At 49.0% G+C, this 26869-nt stretch overlaps 1 protein-coding gene and 1 long non-coding RNA gene across 2 annotated transcripts in view; one reads left to right on the top strand and one right to left on the bottom strand.

Moving 5' to 3' along the window:
- The window catches only part of Taf1b (TATA-box binding protein associated factor, RNA polymerase I subunit B), a 55845-nt gene extending 42390 nt beyond the window's left edge, over nt 1-13455 (top strand). Inside the window, exons 10-15 of the mRNA XM_048353430.1 lie at nt 3790-3967; nt 4500-4546; nt 6052-6142; nt 9980-10050; nt 11382-11595; nt 13016-13455. Coding sequence (XP_048209387.1) covers nt 3790-3967; nt 4500-4546; nt 6052-6142; nt 9980-10050; nt 11382-11595; nt 13016-13229 — 815 coding nt within the window. The 3' untranslated portion in view covers nt 13230-13455. The remainder of the gene's footprint in view (nt 1-3789; nt 3968-4499; nt 4547-6051; nt 6143-9979; nt 10051-11381; nt 11596-13015) is intronic.
- LOC125356743 lies at nt 2103-26449 on the bottom strand. The gene is made up of 3 exons (XR_007211957.1): nt 26438-26449; nt 16961-16963; nt 2103-2782 (listed from the first exon to the last, which is right to left on the bottom strand). It is a non-coding gene; the product is annotated as an uncharacterized LOC125356743 (long non-coding RNA).
- Between the last annotated feature and the right edge of the window lie 420 nt (nt 26450-26869).

The following is a 26869-nucleotide window of genomic DNA, read 5'->3' as shown; positions in this document are numbered from 1 at the left end:
GCAGAAAACGGCCAGAAGCGGCGCTGTGGCTCAAGTGGCAGAGTGCTAGCCTTGAGCGGGAAGAAGCCAGGGACAGTGCTCAGGCCCTGAGTCCAAGGCCCAGGACTGGCCAAAAAAAAAAAAAAAAAATATCCCAGGCAAACATGGTGGCCCACGTCTGTAATCCCAGCAAGTTAAGGGACTGAGACCAGAAGATGGGCAGTTCAGGCCGAGCTTGGGCTACATAGTGAGACCCTATCTCAAAAACAACAGTGCTGGGAATGTGGCTTAATGGTAGAGTGCTTGCCTAGCATGCATGAAGCCCTGGGTTCAGTTCCTCAGTACCACAGAAAAGGCTGGAAATGGTGCTGTGGCTCAAATGGTAGAGTGCTAGCCTTGAGCAAAAGAAGCCAAAAACAGTGCCCAGACCCTGAGTTCAAGGCCCAGGACTGGCAAATAAAAAAATAAGGTGGGCACCAGTAGCTCATGCCTGTAATCCTAGCTACTCAAAAAGTTGAAATCTAAGGATTGCGGTTTGAAACCAGCCTTGGCAGGAGAGTCTGTGAGACTCTTATCTCCCAATTAATCACAGAAAAAGCCAGAAGTGGGGCTGTGCCCCAAGTGGTAGAGTACCAGCCTCAAGCAAAAGGGGCTTAGGGATAGCACCCAAGCCCAGAGCTCAAGTCTCAGGATTGGCAAAAAAAAAAAAAAAAAAAAAAAAAGCAGCAACAACAAAACTGCAGGAGATGATGATGTATGGATGATGTATGGTAGTTTCTATTGTGTAGTAACACTGTTTCCAATGCCTAAGAGAAGTAGAGGGCAAAGTTTGGTCAGATCCTGTGAGCCATGGAGCCAGCGGCAGGGATAGCTTCACCAGCCTGGTTTCAGAGCACCAAGACAAGGGCTACAGGCGGGTCTGCGCTGGAAGCCCCCGGCCTGAACTTCAGTTTTGCTGGACCAGAAATGGGAGGAACTTTGTTTGTTTGTTTCTTCACTTATATTTTGAGACAAAGCCTCATTGTATGATCCAGGCCAGCTGGAACTACAATATGGTCCTCCTGCCTTAAGTTTGAGAACTAAGATTACAGCTTTGCACCACCACACCCAACCCAGGACTTTTATTCTTAAAATGTAAACATGCTGTGACTACATTATTGCTTAAGCAATACCAAAAGTATGCTTGACTATATTTTTATTATGTATGCATATATGTGTATATAAGTGTGTGTGTTTGTTTTTGAGACAATCTCCCTCGCCCCCTCCTTCTCCCTCTTCCTCCCCTTCACCCCCCCCCCCGATTGGTCTTGAATTGTGGGCTCAAATGAGCCTCCTCCTCTGTCTCCAAAGTAGCTTTGCATCTCATGTATGCTTCCTCCTATCTAAAATGCATTGAAGTCAGGTGCAGTACAGCAGTCAGATGTATTTTAAAAGGGGAAGAGCCAGGTGCTGGTGTCTCACACCTGTAATCCTAGCTACACAGGAGGCTGAGATCTGAGGATCAAGGTTTAAAGCCAACCTGGGGTCTGGGAATATGGCCTAGTGGCAAGAGTGCTTGCCTCACATACATGAAGCCCTAGGTTCGATTCCCCAGCACCACATATATAGAAAATGGCCAGAAGTGGCGCTGTGGCTCAAGTGGCAGAATGTTGGCCTTGAGCAAGAAGCCAGGGACAGTGCTCAGGCCCTGAGTCCAAGCCCCAGGACTGGCAAAAAAAAAGTCAATCTGGTCAGGCAGTTTGTGAGTGTCTTATCTCTAACTAACCACCTGAAATCCAGAAGTGGCACTGTGTCTCAAAGTGGTAGAGCACTTATCTTGAGAGAAAAAACTTAGGGACAGCTATCAGGCCCTGAGTTCAAGCCCTACAACCAAGAAAAAAATTTTAAGCCACAGCACACAGTAGATCAGCAGCATACAGTCCCATTTTAGAGCAAGATCAAAGAGGATTTAAGCAAGCTTTCCCCAAAACTCACTTGTAATTCTCAGCTTCTCTTTTGGGTCAGTCAGGGAGCTTGAACTCAGGACCTAGGTGCTGTCCATGAGCCTTTTTGTCCATGCCACAGCTCCATTTCCTTTTTCAATGGAGGTTAAATGGAGATAAGAGTCTCATAGACTTTCCTGCTGGCTTTGAACCTTGAATCTCAGATCTCAGTTCCTGAGTAGCTAAGATTGTAGCCGTGAGCCACCAGCACCCAGCTCAGTGTCTTCTCTATAGAGGTACCAGGGCTTGAGCTTGGAGACTTGATATCACACTCCACTTGCCTTTGACCTTCCCCACAGCACCAGAGTCCACATCCTGCCTCGTTCTAGAAACTTACCTGTAACTAAACCTTGAGCAACCTGAGGAAAAGTTCTGGCTCTAGCTCAAGTGCCCAGAGCTTAGCAGTTGCCCAGTAACTGTTGAAAAATGGAGAACACCTAAGTGAGAACTTTAGCTAAGTTATTAGACTATAGTAGACATAGGAGATACTTTGATGCCCTGTTTTCAAATACGTTATTACATGTGTTCAGTTTCTATGTGAGCAAAGCACATTTTAATTAGTGAATGCTTTGGAGATTTTAATTTTTATTTGCTTGTTTTTGCATTGCTGGGAATGAAACCTAAGGCCTCCATATGCTAGGTAAGTGCTCTGTCACTGTGCTCCATTCCCAGGTCTCATCAGTGAGGTTTTACTTAAACATGTCAAGGAGGAAACTTGCTTTGTAGTTTACTCGTTCTTTACCATAAGCTTGCAGTGAACACTAGTTGTGTGTAGGTTGATGCATTTGGGAGGACAAAGCAAGACTGGTTCATTCTCAGCACTTAGAGTACCGTAGCCCCGTTAGCGCATGTTGTCATTCCTGTTTGATAACGATGGAGGGGGAAGATGAAGTATCGGGCCCATGACCACCGAGCTTGTAGGAGACGAGCAGGCCCGCAGACCACGCAGCATGGTTCTGCCAGCGTGGCACACTCCAGTCCACATAGGGAATGGCAGCAGCGCTGCCGACGGATGCGCGCCACAAGCCTGTGTGCATTCCCTGCAATTCCTTCGCCTTTGGTAGACAGAGGCTGTTACACTTTCATCAGAATAAGAGGTAGTGTGTCTCCCCTGCTTAGGTTAGTAAGAAATTTGTTGAGTAACAGAATTTTCACCGTGCGTTCATCTATCTTAAGCTTTTTAATTCTCTCATAACCCATTTAACAAGTGAGGAAACTGAGGTTAAATGACTAATTTAAAGTCCCAAGGATGCTGATTGGGAAGCATAAATGGAGGCCCTAGGTTTTCAGGTTCCAAGTCCCACATTATTCAGACCTGACTAATAGACACAGTCTCTGTGGAGCATATAATAGATCTGGAAAGCAGAGCAGGGCCTCTGGGGCACTCACCGTGATCCCAGACAGCCTCGAAGCGTTTGGTCTGATAGGGAGGTTTGTGTCAGGTAATGGTGCCTTGCTATGAAGGCACCGACAAGAAATACAGAAGGAGACACACATGGAGCAACATAGCACAGATGTGTGGCTGTCTGCAGTGCCCCAAAGCCAGTCCCCCACATGTAGGAATTATAAACAGGAAAGATAGGCCTTGCCAAGATTCTGTCATTACTTTTCCTATACATTTTGGTGTATTTACAAAACTTACGTAAAGGTTATTGGGCATGCTTGTAATCCTAGCACTCAGGGGGCATAGGCAGGAAAGTCATGAGTTCAAAGCCAGCTTGGGCTACCTAGTAAGACCCTGTCTCAAAAACAAATATACATATATATGACCGTACAGATCTAGTTTGCCAAATAATATAATTACACTTAACTATTTTTTCTCCAACAGACGAAATGCATGGTTTAACCTGCCAAGTAGTAAAAATGACTGGAATAGGAGAAGTGGATTTTCTGACATTTGATCCTATAGCTAAAATGAAAAAAACTGTTAAATATGACGTGCAAGCTTTAGCTGTCATTGTTGTGGTACTAAAGCTACTCTTTCTACTGGATGACAATTTAGAATGGTAAGTGTCAGTTAGTGGCAAGTAATATTGCATTGCACTGATGGTAGTTTTTATTTTAAGGCAAACGGGGAAACACACTGCTTTTGCATGCTGGTTCAGAGTAAGGGAATCCATGTTAGCTCAGTAGAAGATGGAGACTGTGGCTTCATTGAACCTGGATCCACACTATGTAGAACAGTGCTTTTTTACATGACACTGACTCATTGGATAGGTGGTCTGATCATGTTTCATTGCTGGTATTCTCTCATTACTCCAGTATTTCTCATTTAAAGTACTTCGATTATTCATCACTTTGTCTGTATGCCTTTAGATTCCCGGCACTATCCTTCAGTGCAGTGTTAAATGTAGCCCTCCCAAATTTAGCAGAGAATGAATGAATTCATGGTCCTCCTGCTTTCAGGAGTTGCTTTCTCCATTAAGATTTTGTATTAGTTTCAAGTACTGTTCTATACTTTGTCTCAGAAGAATTCTAAACTTAACTATCCAAATACATGATTCTTAAATAGATTTATTTATTTATTGTTATCTCCAGGTCTTTGTCTGATCTTGCTGAACAGCATAATGGAATGAACGATGAAGGTACTTAATTTTTATTAGCCAAGTTCAAAGTGGTTATAAACGATGAATCAAAAGATACCCTAAGTCAGCCTGGCGCCAGTAGTTCACATCTGTAATCAATCCTAGCTACTTACAACACTGAGGTCTGAGAATGGCGGTTCAAAGCCAGCCTTGCAACTTGAAAGAAAGCCCATGAGATTCTTATTGTCATTTATCCACCAAAAAAAAGCTGAAAGTGGTAGCATGGCTCAAGTGGTAGAGTGCTAGTAGCCTTGAGCAATAAAAGCTCAGGGACAGCACCTAGACCCTGAGTTCAGGCCCCAGGCCTGGCACTTACACCACCAAAAGGAAAAAGAAAGAACGCAGTGGGAAAGCGCGTGCTGCAATACAGATTTCAAGGTAGATCGGTGCTGCCAGCAGGCGGAGCACTGTTGCTCCATGCTCTGCCCCTCCTGCTGGTCTTCACTTCGCCGAGTGCAGGGAAGTTGCAACTAATTCATTGTACTAATTGCGAACTCAAGGTTCTGTTCCTTTGGTGATACCCTGCCTTCTGGCTGCGCACCCCACAGCGCTGTACTGTGTAGGCGAGGATTGTCATAGCCATTGAAAAGAATTTTAATTAAACATCCAGAAGACCGACTTGATTAGGGGATAGTGGAGATGTTCAGTTCTGTTGGTTCCCTAGCCCCTGTAAGTTTTCTGTTTTGAGACTGCCTCCCTCCCTAGGTGAGGCTGGCCCCACATAGCGAGCTCTGCTTCCCTCCTCGGTGCTGGGACCTGTGCGGCTGCGCCTCTCTAGCCCCACTTCCTGACTTTGCACCAGGGACCCGGTGCAGCACCGTCTTCCTCATCTCTGTGTAGAGATGGCTTCAGGATAACCAAAGCAGGGCCGCAGCACAGAGAGGAACTTAGAAGAGAGAGTGACAGATGGTTTGGGAAAGCCCAACTAGAGAATGGGGACAGTGACTTCATCTGTAATTTCCAAGAGCTGTTACATCAGTGTTCAGCTATGTCAATGAAGACTCAAATGAATAATACTAGTATTATGGGATTTCTTTCTAATATGTATGGACGTCATGTGAAATAAGAGTACTGAAACCTGCTGAAATTGCTTGAAGAGGGATGAGGGAGAGATGGAGTGAGTTTGGTCAGGGCACATAATATGCATGGGTGGAATGTCATAATAACTTCCCTCCCCTTATACAGTTAGTATATACTAACAAAAATCATTTAAAAAAAAAAAGTACAACTGAGCACCAGTGGCTCACACCTGCAATCCTAGCTACTCAGGAGGCTGAGATCTGAGGATCACAGTTTGAAGCCAGCCCAGGCTGGAAAGTGTGTGAGACACTTATCACCATTTAACTACCACCAAGCTGAAGTAGAGCTGTAGTAGCCTCAAACGGTAGAGCACTATCCTCGGGCACAAAAGCTCAGGAACAGCACCCAGACTCTGGGTTCAAGCCCCAGGACCTGCGCGCGCGCAACACACACACACGATTAAGTACCAATTTCATATTTTTCAGATAAGCCATGGTTTGACTTCAGAAAGTGGTACCAAGTTATGAAGAAGAGTTTTGACAAGAAGAAACAAGCGTGGGAAGAGGCAAGGGCCAAGTATGTACCCCTGCTCGGGTCCGCGGTCAGCCGCTCACGCTCGAAGCCTGGGCCTTCCTCCCTGCGCCCCCGGCAGCACGGGGCCTCCTTTCCGGAACTCCAGCACTAAACTTTCTAGCCCACGTTTTTCTTGCACCTTTTTTTTAATGGTGCTGGGGATGAGACCCAGGACCTTGCACGTGGTACGCATCCTCTTCCCCCCCCCCCCCCGCTTTTTTTTTTACATTACTGTTAACTAAGTCCACATAATGTCCTTTTTCTGTTCTAGGGTCCAGCCCAAGGTACCACGTTGCACTTAGCTATTTACAGCCTGCATGAGTCTTGCTCGCATTTCTAGTATTCCTCCTTCTCCATCCCCACCCCTCTGTGCTTGTGAGCCACTACCAAGAGACCAAATGTTACTTTCTGACATGTGTAACCAAATGCTCTCCCAGGATACTGATCTCTGAAAACTAAGACAAAGCAAAGCAGACAGCACGTGTATAATTCAGTCAGCCCCACTGGCTGACCTTTGACCCGTCATCCAGAGGTAGCTCCCTTGCTGTGGTGCATTTAGGAAAGCTGTGAGTCTCCACCCTGCCTTCACACCAATAGGAATTCCACCCGGGGCCTCAAGCAGCGCTGTGCCACTGAGCCTTCCCAGCCCTCAGCTTCTCATTTTCTCCCTGTTCTTTTAGACATCATTTTCCATGTTGTCAGATGAAAATCATTACAGCATTTTCTACAGCTAAGCATTGTCTCTCTACATGAGATGGTGATAGATATTAGTAAACAGAAGGCCTGACAGTTAATTACAAAAGATGCAAAGAAGAACCTAAAGAAAATTTTATTTTTTAATTTCCTCTTTTTATTTTTAAAATATTTGCTTTTAATTTTATTTTAAACATCATTATGTCCTCCACATTACCTACTTATTCAATGTTGTCTTTTTTTTTTTTATTGTCAAACTGATGTACAGAGAGGTTACAGTTTCATACATTAGGCCTTGGGTACATTTCTTGTACTGTTTGTTACCTCCTCCCTCATTCCCTCCTCCCCCCTCCCCCATTCCCTCTCCCCCCATGAGTTGTTCAGTTGATTTATACCAAACAGTTTCACAAGTATTGCTTTTGTAGTCGTTTGTCTTTTTACCCTGTGTTCTCGATTTTGATATTCCCTTTCAGTTTCCTAGTTCTAATACCAGTATACACGGTTTCCAATGTACTCAGATAAGATACAGAGATAGTGCAGGTACAACCACCTAAAGAAAATTGTAAGACGTGGAGAAAAGTTCTGTTTGGATGAGGCAGAAACTTCTTAGGTCTCACATTAAATGCATGATCCATGAAAGAAAAAGTTCTAAGTTGGACTCATCACCAGTAAGAACTTCTCACAAGGAAAAGAGCCAGACACCAGGGGCTCACGCCTATAACCCTAGCTACTCAGGATGCTGAGCTCTCAGGATCAAAGTTCAAATCCAGGCCAGGCGGAAGATCTCCTGTAAACTACAAAAAGAGCTGAGACTGGAGCTGTGGCTCAAATAGTAGAGCACTAGCCTTGAGCACAAAAGCTCCCAGGCTCAGAGTTCAAGCCCCAGGACCAGCAAACAACAACAAATATAGACTTAGAAATTTTATGCAAATTGAATATCTGATTAAAGACTTTTTATCTGTGATAGGTAAAAAATTTCAAATGTAAGAATACAGTTCAATTTTTCAAATGAACAAACTGAAGATAAATGGCACATAAAAAGATACTTAACATCTTTAGTAGAAAAGTGCAAATTAAGATACAGTTGAATTATCAGATACCAATTAGAATGGCTCAAAACAAAACAGAAAGAATGTACCAGGTAAGGGGCTGAGGATATAGCCTAGTGGCAAGAGTGCCTGCCTCGGATACACGAGGCTCTAGGTTCGATTCCCCAGCACCACATATACAGAAAACGGCCAGAAGCGGCGCTGTGGCTCAAGTGGCAGAGTGCTAGCCTTGAGCGGGAAGAAGCCAGGGACAGTGCTCAGGCCCTGAGTCCAAGGCCCAGGACTGGCCAAAAAAAAAAAAAAAGAATGTACCAGGTATGGAAATAGAAAATGGCACAGACATCTTGGGAAATTTGGCAGTTCTCATTCTGTAAGCATAGCCTAGAATAATACCCAGTGTAAGGTTCGCCAGAAAGGAAACCCACCACATGGTTCAGGCAGAGAAGTCTATTGAGGGGAAAGCAAACTGCCAGCCCACACATGGAGGGGCGGGGAGACAGAGGAGAAGAAAGAAGAGAAAGAGAGAAAAGGAAAGAGAGTGGGGACCCGTGTCGAGCCAGATTATATAGGAAAAGGTGGGAGGTACGGCCAGGTGGAGGAGGTAACCGCCTCCAGACGTGCCAGTTACCTAGGTAACTCAGGTACTGGGCACAGACTTAAACAGGTGGGGGGCATCTGCATGGAGCCCTCCCAGGGGGTGGACCTTACTCCCAGTACTTCCCACCCCCTAGTATTAACCTGACTAAAATGAAACAGGTTCACATAAAAATCTGTTTAGGAATGTTTATAGTGAGTTCATTCTTTTTTTTTTTTTTTTTTTTTTTTTTTGGCCAGTCCTGGGCCTTGGACTCAGGGCCTGAGCACTGTCCCTGGCTTCTTCCCGCTCAAGGCTAGCACTCTGCCACTTGAGCCACAGCGCCGCTTCTGGCCGTTTTCTGTATATGTGGTGCTGGGGAATTGAACCTAGGGCCTCGTGTATCCGAGGCAGGCACTCTTGCCACTAGGCTATATCCCCAGCCCGTGAGTTCATTCTTAAGCGGACCCTGGCAGCAGCCCAGTGCTCTTCAGCTAGTGACTTGATCAACTGTGGTGCAGCCACGCAGGGCAATTACGTTAAGCAGTACAGTGGAACAGACTCCTGACTTCTCCAGAAGTGTGAATGCGGTTTACCTTAAATGCATTTTGCTAAGTGAAAGACTGTATGTTACATTTTGAAATGGCTGGACTTACAGGGACAGAAAATCAGAGCAGTCGTTGCCCAACATGAAGGTAAAGAGAGCCCAGCACCAATGCTCACGCCTATAATCCTACCTACTCAGGAGTCTTGAGGAGTTGAAAGCCAGCCGCAGCAGGAAAGTTTGTGACACTCGTGTCCACTAAGAAGAACCCCAAAACAGCCGGGAGTGGAGCTGTGGCTCAAGTAGTAGAGTGCCAGCCTTGAGCAAAAAGCTCAGGGATAGCAGCCAGGCCCTGTATTCAAGCCTCAAGATGTCACAAAAATAAAGCGATAATAGGGAAACAAATTGTAAAGACTAGGGAGTCATTCAGATTACCTCTACTAGAAAATCTAAGGCCTTCATGGCACCTCTGTTTTTTAAGCTTTCTGTAGTGGGAAGAAGTAGGCAAAGTAAAGCAAGGCTCTGCAGCTCAAGAAGTCTCAAGCCCTTGTGCATCACCTTAGATCCCTTCCCTCCCTCTCTGCCCCAGGCCCTGAGGCCGTCCCGAGCCCCACAGGTCTGTAGTCCCGGCGGGGTCTGCCTGCCTTACCCGTGTTCAGGAAAGCCAGTTGAGGCGAGGCTGTCTTTGGGAGTGCTTCACCTCCGTTTACGGAGAAATGGGTGAGCCTGCCCTGGGGACTTCTTTGTGATTTTGCGCAATTCATATTTAAGAAAACACATAATGGACCAGGAATGTGGCCTAGCATGCACGTAGCCCTGGGTTCGATTCCTCAGTACCACCTACATGGGAAAAGTCGCAAGTGGCACCGTGGCTCAAGCGGCCTTGAGCACAAAGAAGCTCGGGGCCAGCGCCCAGGCCCCACCCAGCCCAGGCGCAGCTGCACTGTGCCCCGTTCCAGCTCTTTCTCTGTCTCGCACAGGTACATGTGGAAAAGCGAGAAGCCACTCTACTACTCTCACATCGACAAATCCGTAGTATATAAAAGAAGAGGTGAGTTGGATTTTTTTCTTGTCAGTGCCAGGCAGCAAAACAGTTGTAAACAGCTAAAGATCTTTGACTTGAAAAGTGGATGCATAAGTCTTTTGGTGGGGAGTGGGAGATTGGTCGGGGTTTTTTCGTTGTTGTTGTTTTTTGTTTGTTTGTTGGCCGACCCTGAGGCTCGAACTCAGGGCCTGGGCACTGTCTCAGAGCTGCTTTTGCTCAAGATGGCTCTCTACCACTTGAGCCACGGCACCACCTCTGGCTTTCCTGAATAGTTTATTGGAGATAAGAGCCTCACAGACTTTACTGTTTGTGCTGGCTTCAAACTGCAATCCTCAGATCTCAGCCTCCTGAGTAGCTGGGATTGCAGGTGTGAACCACTGGTCTCCGCTCAACTTTAACTTAAAAGCATGTATTGTTATTGCAAAGGCGATCTACAGAGGTATTACTGTGACCTGAGTCGGGTAATGGTGCAGTTCTTCTTGCACAGCACCCCTTCTCCCCTCACTTGTCTCCTAGTTTTTCCTTCCCTCCCCCACCCACAAGTTGTAATCATACTCTGCCAGAAATCTGTGGGTTTCTTTCAGGAAATTGTCCTCCCTTAAAATGTAAATTTCCCATCAGAATGTAAACTCCTGTATGTCTCTTTAAGAATAGTGTCTGGAGAATTGCGCTTAGACTATCATACACTTTTTACTTAAGGTTGTGATAAACATAATTTTAGCATTTTAGGGCTGGGAAGGTGGCTTAGTGGTAGAGCGCTTGCCTAGCATGCCTGAAGCCCTGGGTTCAATTCCTCAGTACCACACAAACAGAAAAAGCGGGAACCAGCACTGTGGCTCAAGTGGTAGAGTGCCAGCCTTCAGGGACAGTGCCCAGGCCTTGAGTTCAAGCCCCAAAACTGGGGGGGTGGGGGTGGGGAGGGAAAAAAAAGCATTTAGTCACTCTCCTCCCCCCGCCCCCCTTTGGCATTCCTGGGGCTTTGAACTCTGAGCCTTGTGCTTGGTACCACTTCAGCCACAGCCCTCCGTTGTAGTTATTTTAAGCAGCTTCTGTATGCCCCTCATCCAGTTGCAGTTTTGCCTAATATTTCCCTCACACATTGTTGTCAAAACTAAGAATCACCGTCTGAGTGTGGTCGTGCCTGCCTGCAGTCCCAGCACTCAGAAGACAGACGTGGTCGCCTGGAGTCCCAAGCCAGCAAGACCATGTCCCAGAAACTTCTTGAAAGAGCTCGGAGGCCAACACGGACCGGAGCACTCCTATCCAGGAAACTCAAGGCTTTATTTGTGGCTTAACTTTTCTGTTCTATTTCTTTGCTTCTTTACTTCCATTTCCAGAAATGGTGGAGAACCTACAAAGACAGTTTAGTGCACTGGCTGATTCCACATCGACTACTGAAAAAAAAGCCCCTTCCAGCTTCCAGTTCAACTGGACTGCAGGAGACACCTGTTTCCACGGGCACAGCCTCCAGGGAGTCCTGACGAGGAAAGGCCAGGCGCTGATAACCAAGAATTCACTGTATTGGCTCAGTACCCAGAAGTTCTGTAAAAGGTACATGGTGCTTTTGGAACTCAAAAGAGAAACGCATGATAAAATCTCTAGTATGACCTGAAGATATATTTTCTAAGTAATGAAAAGCCACATATTTAAGCGCCAACTAGTGTATGTGCTGGAATTCGAAGATGGTAAGTTGTTCTGTTTTGTTTTTGGTGCTGGATATTGAAGAAGGCCTCTTGCATGCTAAGTGAGCCTGCAGTCTTCTACTGAGGCCCAAGACATGGTAAGCGCATAGTCAAGAGAATCAGAATTATACACTGAGTCTTGTGTAAGAAAGGCTTAGGTAAGAGAGCAAGGGGGGGAAAAGTCAAGGAAGACAACCTCACACAATTAGCACAAGCTGTTTTCCAGCTAAATTAACCTGCAGTGGTGCAGCCAGACAGTACGGTGTCGCGAGTGCTCTCAGAGCCCCCTGTGGTGTTAGCAGACTCTTACTCCTTTTCTGAGCGGATTGCTTACTGTTCATCCGCTCCTGGTTCTATTCTTGGGGACCTAGCACGGAGCTGATGCTCACCTAGTATAAAGAAAATACAGTAAGATATGGTACAGTGAGGTTGTCTGCATTAAGATTTGCTACCAGGCACAAGTGGCTCATATCTAGAATCCTAGCTACCCAGGAGGCTGAGATCTGAAGGGTCAAGGTTCAAGACCAGCCTAGGCAGGAGATTCTGACTCTTTATCTCCAATTAACCACTAACAAGCCAAAAGTGGAGCTGTGGTTCAAGTGGTAGAGCACCAGCCTTGCGATGGCATCCAGACTTTGAGTTCAAGCCCTAGTACTGGCACAAAACAACAACAACAAAAAATTGGATTACCATACTTTGGGGTTACCTTTAGTTAGAGAATTAGCAGTAGATTCAGTTCTGCTGTTTTAAAATACACTTGCTTAGCAAACTGATTTCTCCATTGCATATAGATTTGTACATGGCATTGTAAGGTCTAGTGTCTTCCTTTGTGTGGAAAGTTGCAGATTATTTGATCTATTTGGTCCATTTTAAAAGTAAGTCCAGATTGGCCCAGTGGTATGGCTCTTGCCTGCCCTGCACAGGAACAAGAGCCCCGGTTCCATCCCTAGCACCGTAGGAACCGAGGCAAGAGTCTAGATTTCTTCCCTGTGCGCCCTGTGTGCTCTGGCCACGGTGATAAGGGCGCGGTGGCCACCTGACCCCTCGATGGGGACTCCCAGAACCCGGCCTCTCACGCCACCTGTGTCCCCTGCGTGGGCTGTGGACATTGTGCACACTGTTCCCTTCGGATAAGCAAGGACTTTAAGCTCATTGTTGTGAGGCCCCTCCAAGTCGGTGCTATTTTAAGACGAAGCATCTCTGCTTGAAGTTCCTTGGAGGCTGCTCAAAGGCGGATGTCTGCATCTCTCCATTACCGTCCAGAGATAACCTGCTCCTTTCTCTTCCAGCTACTGCAAACATGTGACAACCTACGAAGAGTCAAACTTTTCTCTGAGTTACCAGTTTATTCTCAGTACCTTCTCCTTCTTGCTGAGAATAAAGACCTCCCTACTCCATGAAGAAGTGAGCCTAATAGAAAAGAAACTGTTTAAAAAAAAATACAGTGAAGCCAAACAGAGCTCTCCAAGATCCAAGAGAGTGAGAAAACACTGGAAAAAATGAAATGGAACCTTCTTGGAAAAATAATGGTGATGATGATGTCCAGTTGTTACATAACACTCCAGGAAAGTGTGGCAAATGTAACTAGTGCACATATATTTATACACATACATGCACACATATATATGTGTCAGATGTACTTATGAAAATACACATTGTAAAACGGTCTTTGAATTTATTTTTTAAATGAAGTCTTTGAAAAATTAAAATGACAAATTGTACAAATGGTATCTAGAAACTTCTATTCATTCTAAAGTTAAATGTATTTTGCTTATGTATATACATATAAAGAAGGTATGTATATATTTATAAATAAATATGCATATATGTGTATACACGTGTGTGTGTGTGTGTGTGTGTGTTTGAAGCAGGCTCTTTCTGTGTAACCCAGACTGTCCTTGATCTTGAGATCCTCCTGATTCTGAGTGTTGGAACTATAGGTGTGTGCCATGTCCAGCTTTAAGTTTAGACTATTTTCTTCTTATACATCAAAATAAATAGCAAATGGGTGAAAGATTCTAGCATAATCTTTCGTATGTGGGAGATTTAATATATGAAAGATTATTACAATGCTTAGGTCTTTCATCTATATATATACAAAGGTATTATCAGACAACAAGTATGAGGGTTTGGATGATCTTGGAATTGGGAAAGGCTTTCTAAGCGTGTCTCAGACCCAGAAGCCAAAGGGAAAGAATTGATAATATGATTACGACATGAAAGGACAAACTGGGACATTTTACTTGTAGCTTACAAAGGACAAAGGAAAGCCAGGCACCGGTGGTTTGTGACTATAATCCTGGCTACTCGGGAGGCTCAGATATGGTTTGAAAGCTAGCCTTGTCAGGAAAGTCTGCAATTGACCACCAAAAAGCCAAAGTGAATCTGGGCTCGAGTGGCAGAGTGTCACACTAGAGCAGAAAAGCTCAGGGACAGTGCCCAAGCGCTGGAGTTCAAGCCCCAGGACTAGCACAAAAAAATAAATAATTCTTTATCAGTAGATTTTGCAAAGCAATAAAAAAGTGGGGGAGGGTGGCAAGGAATATGAGAAGTTACTTTCAGGGGGAGAGGCCAGTTTAAAAAAACAACATCCAGGAAATACAAAGAGATACTATTTCCCACATCTTATTTTTACAGATTTTTGTAACAACTGGTAAGGATGTTGAAAAATTAGTTCTTTCTGTTCAGATTTCATTTATTGATGCAAAAATACCTTCCTGAGTAGCTGCTGTGTTCTGGTCGGGCCCTGGGCACCAGGGACAGCAGTAAACAAGGTCCCTTCTTGAAGGATCATATATATTCTAATTCATTGGGAGCAAATGCAAAAATACAAATAAGCCAGGTGCTGGTGGCTCACACCTGTAATCCTGCCTGCTCAGGAGGCTGAGATATGGAGGATCACTCTTTGAAGCCAGCCCAGGCAGAAAAAACCACAAGATCCCATCCAAAATAACCAGCAAAAATCCAGGCTGGAGGTACGGTTCAAGTGGAAGAGCATTAGCCAGGCTAGCGCAAGACCCTGAGCTCCAGTATCAGGGAAAAACAGAAGAAAAAAGTGACGGGAGGGTGTGCCAAAAAGGGAATTTGGAGGGAATTAACTTGCATGAAGTCTAGTACAAAGAGGAAATGGTGGCTACTCAGGGAAGGTCGTTCGAGGCAGGATTAAGTGCCAAGGCCCTGTGGTCAGATCATGCTTGATGGATTGAAGGAGTATGGAGGGGGTGTCGGGTGTGATGTTGAAGGGTAAATGGTACAGATGGCTAAAAGCGGTTGCTCTGTGATTCAAGACTACAGCGAGCATTTGGGATTTTATCCCAAGTGTGTCATGAGAAGCTGTTGGGAACGTTTAAGCATAGTCATGGTTTTCTTTGTTGTCAGGAAGGTAAATTGAGTTTCAGATGTTAAAATAACCTTGCATTCTTGGGATAAATGTCACTTGGTCCTCATCTGTTATCCATTTGATATATTCTTCCATTTGATTCACTGAATTTTTCTCACGTGTGTGTGTGTGTGTGTGTGTGTATTTTTGAGACATGGTCTTCCTTTGTAGCCCAGGAACCCTTGATCCTGCCTCAGCCTCCTAGGTACTGGGATTACAGGCATGAGCCACCTTGCCCAGATGAGTTGTTAAGAATACTCTGAGTTGTGAAACCCTGGGATCGATTCCTCAGCACCACATAAACAGAAAAAGCCAGAAGTGGCGCTGTGGCTCAAGTGGCAGAGTAGCTGCTAGCCTTGAGCAAAAGGAAGCCAGGGACAGTGCTCAGGCCCTGAGTTCAAGCCCCAGGACTGTAAAAAAAGAAAAAAAGATTGTTAGAAACAAGAAGTTGGACCGTGGACTATAAAACAGAATTTGCAAAACACACCTGATAAAGGGCTTCTTTCTATATAAAAAGTTCCCACAACTCAACAATGGGTATAAGATGTGTTAAGTCAGGGTGCCAGTGGCTCACACCTGTAATCCTCGCTACTCAGGAGCATGAGATCTGAGGATCTCAGCCTGTTTCATAACCAGCATGGGAGGAAAGTCCATGAGACTCTCAACTCCAATTAACCACCAGAAAACCAGAAGTGGAGCTGTGGCTCCCCTGGTAGACCACAGCCTTGAGTAAAAAGAGCCCAGAGACAGCACCTAGACCCTCAGCTCAAGCCCCATAACTGACCAAAATAACAAAACAAAAAAATGCTTTCCATAATGAGAAACCGGGTGGCGGGGTAGGGGGGAGCCTTGATTCCAGTGGTCCCCAAACAACTTTATAACATCTGGGAACTAGTGAAATGCAAATCTGGCTGGGCACTGGTGGCTCGCCCCTGTAATCCTAGCTACTCCAGAGACTGATGAGGATGTAAGTTTGAAGTTAGCCTGGACAGGAAAATCTCTAAGACTCTTACCTCCAATTAACCCCATTACAAAAGCCAGCGGTGGAGTTGGGGCTCATGTGAGCAAAAAAAAAAAAAAAAAGCTAAGAAACGGCACCACCGAGACCCTGCGTTCAATCTCCAGTACAGGTATAGGTAGGTAGGTAGGTAGGTGGATAGATAGGAAAGAGGAAGCAAGCAAGCAAATTCTCAGACCTTATGCCTGACCTCTGATGCGGGGACTCAGTGTGGAGCCCAGGAATGTGTTTCTAATACACACTAGTGTGAGAACCACTGCCCCAGAAATCAACAAGATGGCGTATGAATTAATGAATGCTTGTAGGCTGCAACGCGTAGAAACCCTCAACAGAGATGATCCTGTTCTGAGGTGTTTCCTTCCCTTTCAACAGGGCTGTTTTGGTTGGGGGTGGGGGAGGATTTAAAATGTGTGTGAAACTTACAGGACTAGACCCTAAAGGGAGGCAGCCGCCTGGGTGGGCGCTGGTTACTAGGGAGACAGCGATGGTCACAGAGGGAGGAACCACAAGAGGCCCATCTCCAGGAAGCCGAGCGTCCCTGCAGCGTGCTACGCGCCCGCCAGTCCTTGCCGCTCCAACATGGAGCCACTTCTAAGCCCAAATCGTGAGGGGACACCCCACCACCGACCCCAGGCACCGGCAGCCGCGGACCTGAGCTCACCCATTTGTTGCCCATAATTCTTTGTTGGCTTTTTTTTTTTTTTTTTTGTCCTCCACTGGTACAAAGCCACCTAGTGAAAAAGGGCAATATGAATTCAACCTTCTATTGACCCAGAGACAATTATTGCTTGCAAGGAGAGAAGAAACAATATCCCCGATCTTCAAATGGACTTTGACTCGCTTCCAAGTGTGGCAGCTATACAAATTTTGTGAAGGGTCGTGAATACTGCAGATGTGTATGTTTTTTTATGGTGCATTTTATTTTATATCTCAAGTATGTAGCTGGTGGCTTTGTAAAAAAAACTTTCAATGCCTCTGTGTTCTTGAAAGCTGAGTAAATTCACACAGTCTTTCGCCGCTCCTAAAAGGCACTCGAGTAGCTCTTAGAGTTATGTTCTGTTGTCTGGTGCCCTTGTGAAGTATTTAAAGCATAAAGTGCTTTGTGCCAGACTCGGCTGATACCATGCTAGGACCTGGGAAGGGCTTCCAGAAGAGTGCTTTTACTGATTTCATACATGAAGAACCCAGTATTTCAGCTCACTTGGCCTTTTGCCCTTCTGGAACAATCCATTCCTTCTGGAACAATTAGTACACGTTTTATGGAGATTTGCATTGAAGCGGGTGACGCACAGATGCTCTCAGAATTTCTAAGTCTAATACCACTTAGATGTAATTAGCTTGAGTCTTCACTGTTGTGCACATGACATTGCATTAAGGGATTATCCTTAAAAAAAATCTTACCTAAAATTTAAAAGGCGGCCTCTGAATTTTAAAACTCCCAGAATGGCACACACTTCATTATCTTTTTTTTCTCTACTTCAAAAGACACTTGCAGCCTGTGGCTCAGGCCTGTAATCCTAGCTACTCAGAAAGTTGAGGTGTGGGGACTGAGGGTAGAAGCCAGCCTGGGCAGGAAAGTCTGTAAGATGCTCATCTGCAGTCAATCACCAACAGAAGCCAGAAGTGAAGCTGTGCTTCCAATGCTGGAGCAGCAGCCTTGAACATGAAAACCTCGGGACCAGCTCCGGGGCCCTGAGCTCAAGCTCCAGGACAGGCATACCCAAGCCGCGTGCATGCGCGCGCACACACACACACACACACACACACGTGTGCAGGGCAAGAGGGCTCATTCCTGGAAGCCGAGCTACTCAGGAAGCTGAGATCTGAGGATGGAGATTTGAAGCAACCCAGAGGAAAAAGCTTATGAGACTTTGATCTCCATTTAACCCCCAAAAAGCCGGAGGTGGAGGTGTGTGTGCCTCGGGAGGTAGAGCACCTGCCTTGAGTGACAGGGCTCCGGGCCCGGGGGGCCTCCCTGTCACCTTGCTGGAGCTTTGGGGCCCATAGACAGGACCCGGGGCCCCCCGGCTTCCTCCTTCCCGCTCCTGCCATGCTTTGGTGTCCTCTCCTCTCCGGAGTGAGCCTGGGCCCCCTTGAGGCTCGCTGATGGCAAATGCCCCTGGGGAACCCCAATCCCTCCGACCCCCGCCCCCTCCCCCCTCCCCCCCCCCCCGCCAGTTCCGGGAACAGCCTGGGTAGCATGGATTCGGGTCCACACACCTGCGCTTAGCTCCCCAATGCCCAGAGGCCGGGCGCGGCCTGGAACCTCCACCTGAACCCCCCCCAGGCCTGGAACCTCCACGCTGACCCCCCCCCAAGCCTGGAACCTCCACCTGACCCCCCCAGGCCTGGAACCTCCACCTGACCCCCCCCAGGCCTGGAACCTCCACCTGACCCCCCCAGGCCTGGAACCTCCACCTGACCCCCCCCCAGGCCTGGAACCTCCACCTGACCCCCCCCCAGGCCTGGAACCTCCACGCTGACCCCCCCCCAAGCCTGGAACCTCCACCTGACCCCCCCCCCAAGCCTGGAACCTCCACCTGACCCCCCCAGGCCTGGAACCTCCACCTGACCCCCCCCCAAGCCTGGAACCTCCACCTGACCCCCCCCCAAGCCTGGAACCTCCACCTGACCCCCCCCAGGCCTGGAACCTCCACCTGACCCCCCCAGGCCTGGAACCTCCATGCTGACCCCCCCGCAGGCCTGGAACCTCCACCTGACCCCCCCCAGGCCTGGAACCTCCACGCTGACCCCCCCCAAGCCTGGAACCTCCACGCTGACCCCCCCAGGCCTGGAACCTCCACGCTGACCCCCCTCAGGCCTGGAACCTCCACCTGACCCCCCCAAGCCTGGAACCTCCACGCTGACCCCCCCCCCCAGGCCTGGAAACTCCACCTGACCCCCCCAAGCCTGGAACCTCCACCTGACCCCCCCAGGCCTGGAACCTCCATGCTGACCCCCCCCGCAGGCCTGGAACCTCCACCTGACCCCCCCAAGCCTGGAACCTCCACGCTGACCCCCCCAGGCCTGGAACCTCCACGCTGACCCCCCCCCCCAGGCCTGGAACATCCACCTGACCCCCCCAAGCCTGGAACCTCCACGCTGACCCCCCCCAAGCCTGGAACCTCCACGCTGACCTCAGGTGCCCAACTCCTCCTAGGGCTGAGCGCTTCCGTCCTGACGGCCAGATCCCGGGCCTCCCCGGATCCCCGGCCTCCCCGGTTCCCCGGCCTCCCCGGATCCCCGGCCCCCGGTGTCTGGCTGGGGCGCTGACTCGGTTTGATCTGCCCTGTGCCGGGCGGGACAGCGAGCCGTTCCCGGGGCGCGGGGCACCGTGGATCATCCGTCGTGGAGCCTTTCTCCGCCAGGCGTGGTGGGCGCCCCAGAGCCGCCTTGAGCAGTCTACGACTCGAGGAAATCCTCCCCACCCCACGTCACCCCACACCTGCCCTTCCTCTGTGCCCCCTGCCTTCTCCTAATCCCCGCCCCCTCCGCCCCCCATCACCCCAGCCTCCCTCAGCCCCAGCCCTGACACTCAGGCCCCAGCCTCACGCCCACAAAGTGGCGGCCCAGCTCAGACCTTCTCACCTCTCTTCTGAGAGGATTGCAACACCTCTCTCTCCTGTCCAGGCATTTATCATTCCTTAGCCAGTAATTTTCCAAATATAGATTTAATAACACTCTGGGGCTGGAAAGTCTCTGATGGCTCCTTCTTGTCTACAGTCCTAATGGTTGTGCTGGGAGGTCATCAGATCATGGGTCCTGGCACCACTTTTCCTGTCTCAGCCCCACAGGCTCCCTGGACTCAGGCAAGCCACGGCATCTCACACCCTGGGGCTGGAGAGTGGAGGTCGCAGGAATGTCCTTCCCTCTTCTTCCCCTAGGATCCTGCCCAGATGTCAGCTGGGGGGGGGGGGGAGTCAGCCCCACCCCATGTCCCTGGGGCAGAATTCCTCCTGTCCCGAGCAGGGAGCGCGCACCTGGCCCGCAGCAGGTGCGACGTGGGTGCAGAGTAGGATGGAGCCGCTAGGAAACTGGCCTGGGGCAGCTGAGCCCAGGGCTCCCAGGTCCAGGGGGCTGGGCCGCTAAGAAGCTCACGACCTAGAGAGGAAAACAGCCTGGGCCCTATGCCACGGAAGTATAGCCAGGGTTCACATGTGATTTCATGAGATCAGACGAGTTCCGTGTGCTTCCTAACCACGCACCACAAACGGCAGGTCGCCCCTCCACTCCTTCACTTACTTGCTTATTTTTGCGCGCCTGGGGATTGAACTCAGGGCCTCAAGCTTGTTAGGCAGGCACTCTACCACTTAAGCCACACCCCCAGCCCTTCCACACACACCCCGGTTTTTTCAGTTGATCACATGGCTTGAACTCAGGGCCTGGACGCTGTCCCTGTGCTCCTTTTTTCTCAAGGTTAGTGCTCTGCCATTTTGAGCCCCGGTGCCACTTCTGGTTTTCTGCTTGTTACTTGGAGATAAGGGTCTCACAGACTTTCCTGCCCAGGCTGGTTTTGAGCTCTGATTCTCAGATCTCCTCCTCCTGAGTAGCTAGGATGACAGGTGGGAGCCACCAGTGCCGGGCTCCATCCCCTTTCTTGTCTTTGCTGTTTTCGCTTGTTTGTTTGTTTGCTTGTTTGTGTTTGTGGGTCGTGGAACTTGAACACCAGGCCGGAGCACTGTCCCTGAGCTCTTCTGCTCAAGGCTAGAGCTCCTCCACTTTGAGCAACAGCACCACTTCCGGTTTTCTGCTGGCTCATTGGAGATAAGTGTCTCCTGGTGACTTTTCAGCCTGGGCTGGGCTTGAACTACGTTCCTCAGATCTCAGTCTCCTTAGGAGCCAGGATTACAGGCGTGAGCCACCAGCACCCACCTTCATCTTTGCTATTTTCAAGATAGGGTTTTGCCTTATTCCCAGGCCAGCGTAAGCGGTCAGTCCTCCTTATGCTTCCCAGGGCCTCTGGAGATGGTGACAGGCACACCGCAGGACACCTAGCCATGTCCCCAGTCACTGGGATAGCAGGCAAGTGCCACTGGAAACAGGCTGTGGTTGAGATGGAGTCTCAGAAACGTTTATGCTTTAGCTGCTCTCACACCTCGATCCCCTTTGCTCTCTGAGCCACCCAAGTCACTAGGATTACAGGCTTGAGCCAGGGAACCCAGCTTCTATACGTTTCCAATGAGCCACCCATAAACCAGCTTAGCTTAATGCAGAATCAAATGCTTTTTACCTGATCCCCCATTGATTTCACGCCTTGGGAGTTAGTGCCTCCTCCCTCTGCGGACCACACCCCAGCCCAGAGCAGAGCAAGCCTCTGATGCTTTGAGGAGCTTTTGTTGAAAGGATTAAAGGATGCCTAAAGGATGCCCCGTGAGTTCCCAGATGTCAGAGCCACAGCTGGACTCTCTTCTGCAGTGGCCACACCAGCTCCTCCCCGAAACTCTAAACCAGATGCCTTCTCTCCTCCTCCCTAGATGCTTAGTGTAAATTTTTCCAGATTTTTCCCTTCTCCTTTTTTTTTTTTTTTAAAAAAAAACCCTCTCTTTTTCCAAGTATCACCAAGAGGAGCCACTCAAAATTCCAGATATTAGAATTGACAATGTCAAGGTTGAAAAAAGTACATGAATTTCAAGTAAAAGAAATCTTCAGTTGAGGAAAAGGCTACCGTAAAAACTAGATTAAAATCAGACGCTGGTGACTCAGCTAGTTAGTCAGGAGGCTTGAGATTTGAAGATCGCAGTTGGAAGCCAGCCCAGGCAGAAAACTCTGCCAGACTCTCATCTCAATTAACCAGCAAAGAGCTGGGCATGGAGCTGTGGCTCAAGTGGTAGAGCACCAGCTTTGAGTGGAGAGAAGTAAGGAGCAACGCACAGGCCCTGAGTGTAAACCCCAGTACTGGTAGGGAAAAGAGAAGAAAGGAGAAAGCGGGTTTATGAAATGTCAACTTCGGGCAAATGATTTAATCCCACTCCCGGTTCCCTGCCTATAAAACAAGACGTCTCCTTGCACCAAACTGTGTGGAGGTGCTTCAGCAGTCCATTATTTTGGAACAAAGATGTCTGACCACCAGTAACTTTTTCTTCAGAGCGTAGTAAACTGTGAGCCAGCCAGCCAAGCCCAGCAGGCCACTAGACTCTCGGGACTAAGTGCTTTCTTCTAGTGACTATGAGCCTGATGGCCTCACTGCAGGACTGAGCCTCATGGCCACGCCCCCATCCATCACTGCAGGACTGAGCCTCATGGCCACGCCCCCACCCATCACTGCAGGACTGAGCCTCATGGCCACGCCCCCACCCATCACTCCAGGACTGAGCCTGATGGCCACGCCCCCATCCATCACTGCAGGACTGAGCTTCATGGCCATGCCCCCATCCATCACTGCAGGACTGTGAACCTGATGGCCACGCCCCCACCCATCACTGCAGGACTGAAAGCCTCATGGCCACGCCCCCATCCATCACTGCAGGACTGAGCCTCATGGGCACGCCCCCACCCATCACTGCAGGACTGTGAGCCTGATGGCCACACCCCCACCCATCACTGCAGGACTGTGAGCCTGATGGCCACGCCCCCGGCCATCACTGCAGGACTGAGCCTCATGGCCACGCCCCCACCCATCACCGCAGGACTGAAAGCCTGATGGCCACGCCCCCATCCATCACTGCAGGACTGAGCTTCATGGCCATGCCCCCATCCATCACTGCAGGACTGTGAACCTGATGGCCACGCCCCCACCCATCACTGCAGGACTGAAAGCCTCATGTCCACGCCCCCATCCATCACTGCAGGACTGAGCCTCATGGGCACGCCCCCACCCATCACTGCAGGACTGAGCCTCATGGCCACGCCCCCACCCATCACTGCAGGACTGAGCCTCATGGCCACGCCCCACCCATCACTGCAGGACTGTGAACCTGATGGCCACACCCCCACCCATCACTGCAGGACTGTGAGCCTGATGGCCACACCCCCACCCATCACTGCAGGACTGTGAGCCTGATGGCCACGCCCCCACCCATCACTGCAGGACTGAGCCTCATGGCCACGCCCCCACCCATCACTGCAGGACTGAGCCTCATGGCCACGCCCCACCCATCACTGCAGGACTGTGAACCTGATGGCCACACCCCCACCCATCACTGCAGGACTGTGAGCCTGATGGCCACACCCCCACCCATCACTGCAGGACTGTGAGCCTGATGGCCACGCCCCCGGCCATCACTGCAGGACTGAGCCTCATGGCCACACCCCCACCCATCACTGCAGGACTGTGAGCCTGATGGCCACGCCCCAATCACTGTAGTCACCAGCTGGAGGGACTGAATGGAGGTTGAGCCTAGAGCTTTCTGGTAGCTGTGTTGCAACCGCAGAGTCCTTGCTGGAAGGATCCATCTCGAGTGAAGCCAGGGAAAAAGAATATGAAATATCCAGGTTCTTCCAGTCACCAGCAAAGGTGACGCCCTACTGCGCTGTGTGGGCCTCCGCTCACACGCGAGGGCGGCTGGCTCCTTGGTGGCTGAGCCTGGATCAAGTCCCAGGTATCTGGGGGCGGAGGGAGGGAGGGAACGGACGACTCTTCAGCAGGCCTGTTTGTGAGAATGGCAGTGAAGACACTTGAAAACAGGGCGTTGCTGTTCCAAACAATGGCGATAATCCTGAGTGGCACATCGTACAAACTGGATACTCACTAAGGGGCAGTCCAGGGTGCCTCCCAGACACCACATGACTGCCACACTAATACAGGCAACCCCAGAATCTCATGTCAGACACCCCACCCCACCAGCAGCCTCACACTAGACCGGAACTGGACTGGGAAACAAGATGCGGAGTTTCAAATCTCACACTTTCTGGCTGAGACTCTGAAATATGTCATTTGCTCTCCGGACCTCATTTCTCCTAAAGGAAGAATGCTGTCTCCCTCTCCCCCCACCCCTCAGCGGTGTTTTGAGAATGGGATGAATTGGGACGCCAGTCAGTGCCTGATGCCTGTAATCCTAGCTATTCAGGAGGCTGAGATCTTAGGATCTCAGGTGATTTCAGTCTGGGAAGAAAGTCCATGAGACTCTTATCTCCAATTAACTAAGAAAAACCCAGATGTGGAGCTGTGGCTCAAGTGGTAGTCTTCTCAGGGACAGTGCCCTAGGCCCTGAGTTCAAGCCCCAGGACAGGCACATACACACACACACATACACACACACACGAATCAAATGAGAATCAAATGAACTAGAGTATATACACAATCAGTTGAACACTGAACACAGTCAAAAGAAATTCCAAGTCATTACCATCCTGAATAACGACAACTCCTGAACTCTACCAAAAGCTCTCTTGTGCTGCAAGATGAAGAAATTCTTTTTAAATGGGAGATGACGGTTTAGGCCTTTAATTTGCTTACAATAGTATTAGGAGAAGTGGAGAAGTAAAAGTTGGCTGTCTACTGAGTGGCTGGCCTTTTAAACTTTTTATTCTTCCTTCCTTCCTCCCCTCTTTCCTCCCCTTTCTTGCTCTCTATTTTGTCTCAGAATCTTGCTATATGGCCCAGGCTAGCCTCAAATTCAAAATCCTCTTGCCTCAATTCCTAAGTGCTAGAATTACAGGTGTGTGTCACCCTTTCCGGCTTGGCACATCTTTCTTAAACAAAAGCTCACAGTGATAAACCAGATGCTTTCTATGACTCACAAACAGCTGTAATGCTAGCTGGCTGCGAAGCTGAAATCAAGAGGATCACTATTCGAGGCCAGCCCAAGCACACACTGGAAACGTCTTCTCAATCAATAGCTGGGTCTGGCGGTGTGTGCGTCTGTCATTCCAGCTTCCATAGAAAGCCTAAGATACATAGATCACGATCCAAGCACCTCCCTACGGGAGAAGTGAGACCCAACCTTAAAACAGTGCACAAAAGGGCGGAGGGCATGGCTTGGAGGCAGACCCCCTGTGTAGCAAGGCTCCCAGCTCCAGCCCTACTATCTAGAAAGGAAGAAGGGGAGGGGGAGGGGAAATGATTATCCAACAGCTGGCAGTTGAGGAAACTGAGGCACGGGGCCAAACAACTTCTTCTTAAGTGCCAGGGCTGGAGTGAGGTGGAGTTCCTGCCTCGCTTCTCCCACCCCGAGCTCTAATGAAATGGGTGGGGCCGCTTCCCATGCCCTCAGGGCGAGGGGACACCCCAGGGGCTTTCCATCCTCGAGCACGAGGAGCCCCACCAGTGGGCGTGGGAGGGGGGACCCACCCCACACGGAAGCGCAGGCAAGGGTGACCTCTTTCTTTTCTTTTTTATTCTAATTTAAGCTCCGGGTGTATCTTGGTCCATGTCACCCCTTCCATCCTCCCCATCCCTCACCCCCCCATCCCTCACCCCCCCCCCCATCCCCAATGTGGTTTCTAAGGGGTTTTTTGGCAGCGCGAGGGTCTGGTGCTTGCTAGTGAGTGCTCTGCCGCTGAGCTCCCCCGAGGCCCTCTCCTCCAGACACGATGGCGGGCCTCTGCCGCCCTTCCTGTGCCAGGCGTGTGTGGCGTGCCTCAAGCACATCATTTTAGTGAGCACACACACGTGCTACTGTTTTCCAGATGAGAACACGAGGGCTGGCGGTGGAACCGACCACTCGAGGTGGAATTAAGAGGCTGGCCTAAATTTGAATCTGGAACGGTGTGACTTAAAGTTCCTCTCTCAAAATCATGAAGAGTTAAGTGAAGTAGAAAGACGCGTGGCTTGCATCCACTTGAATGAAGATACGGAGTGGGACAGCCAAGGAAGAAGGGCCTGGAATTCAGGACAAGCCCGGGGGATGGAGGGCTTTCACAGAGACGTGGACTTGGAAGTTCACATGGCTGGTGGGAGGGAGAGGGGCCGATGGTGCTCACCGAGAGCTCAGCGCTCAGCCTGTGAACTGGAATGGCTCTGACTAGAATCCTGGGGTGTGGGAATGGCTGGAGGAGACCACAGCTGGGACTGTCCGGGTTCCTTTCCTGAGGCCCAGGGAGAAGTCATTACAGACCGCAGCAGCGGAAACCGGTAAGCTTCACAAGGCTGTTGCTAAACAAAAGATGCTAAACCTCAGCCTTAACTTAAAAAAATGCAAAAATAAAATAATATGATACCATTTTTCATCTAATAGAGGAGCAAAACAAATTCTGCTGGTCAAAATAGAGCAGTCCTTTAGAAAGCAATCTAGAAAATGGGGTTGGAGAGTTGGCTCAGTTGGTGGTAGAGTCGTAGACGATAAGCGATAGCATCAGGTACTGAGTTTGAATCCAGGTCACAGAGAAAGAGAGAAACACACACACACACACACACACACACACCACACACCACACACACAGAGAGAGAGAAAGAGAGAGAGAGAGAGAGGAATGTAAAAAAGTTGTAACAGTGCATCGATTTTTCTTCCCAGCAACTACAATTCTAGGAAATTATTCTGTGGCTGTACTTGATCAAGGATGCGAACAAGTACTTAGGAGGCTGGTGATTGTGAATAACTGTCAAAAACTGGAGGGAGAGATAACTGCTCACCAATAGAGTCTAATACAAACAAATCACATGTAAACATTTTATTTCCTTTTTTTCTTTTTTGCCAATCCTGGTGCTTGGACTCAGGGCCTGAGCACTGTCCCTGGCTTCTTTTTGCTCAAGGCCAGCACTCTACCTCCTGAGCCACAGCACCACTTCTGGCCATTTTCTATATATGTGGTGCTGGGGAATCGAACCCAGGGCTTCATGTATACAAGGCAAGCACTCTTGCCACTAGG

Source organism: Perognathus longimembris, chromosome 8 (genome assembly GCF_023159225.1).
Source record: "Perognathus longimembris pacificus isolate PPM17 chromosome 8, ASM2315922v1, whole genome shotgun sequence".
NCBI classification, from domain to species: Eukaryota; Metazoa; Chordata; class Mammalia; order Rodentia; family Heteromyidae; genus Perognathus; species Perognathus longimembris.
Note: the sequence above shows the minus strand (reverse complement) of the source record. Positions and strands in the feature narration are given on the sequence as shown.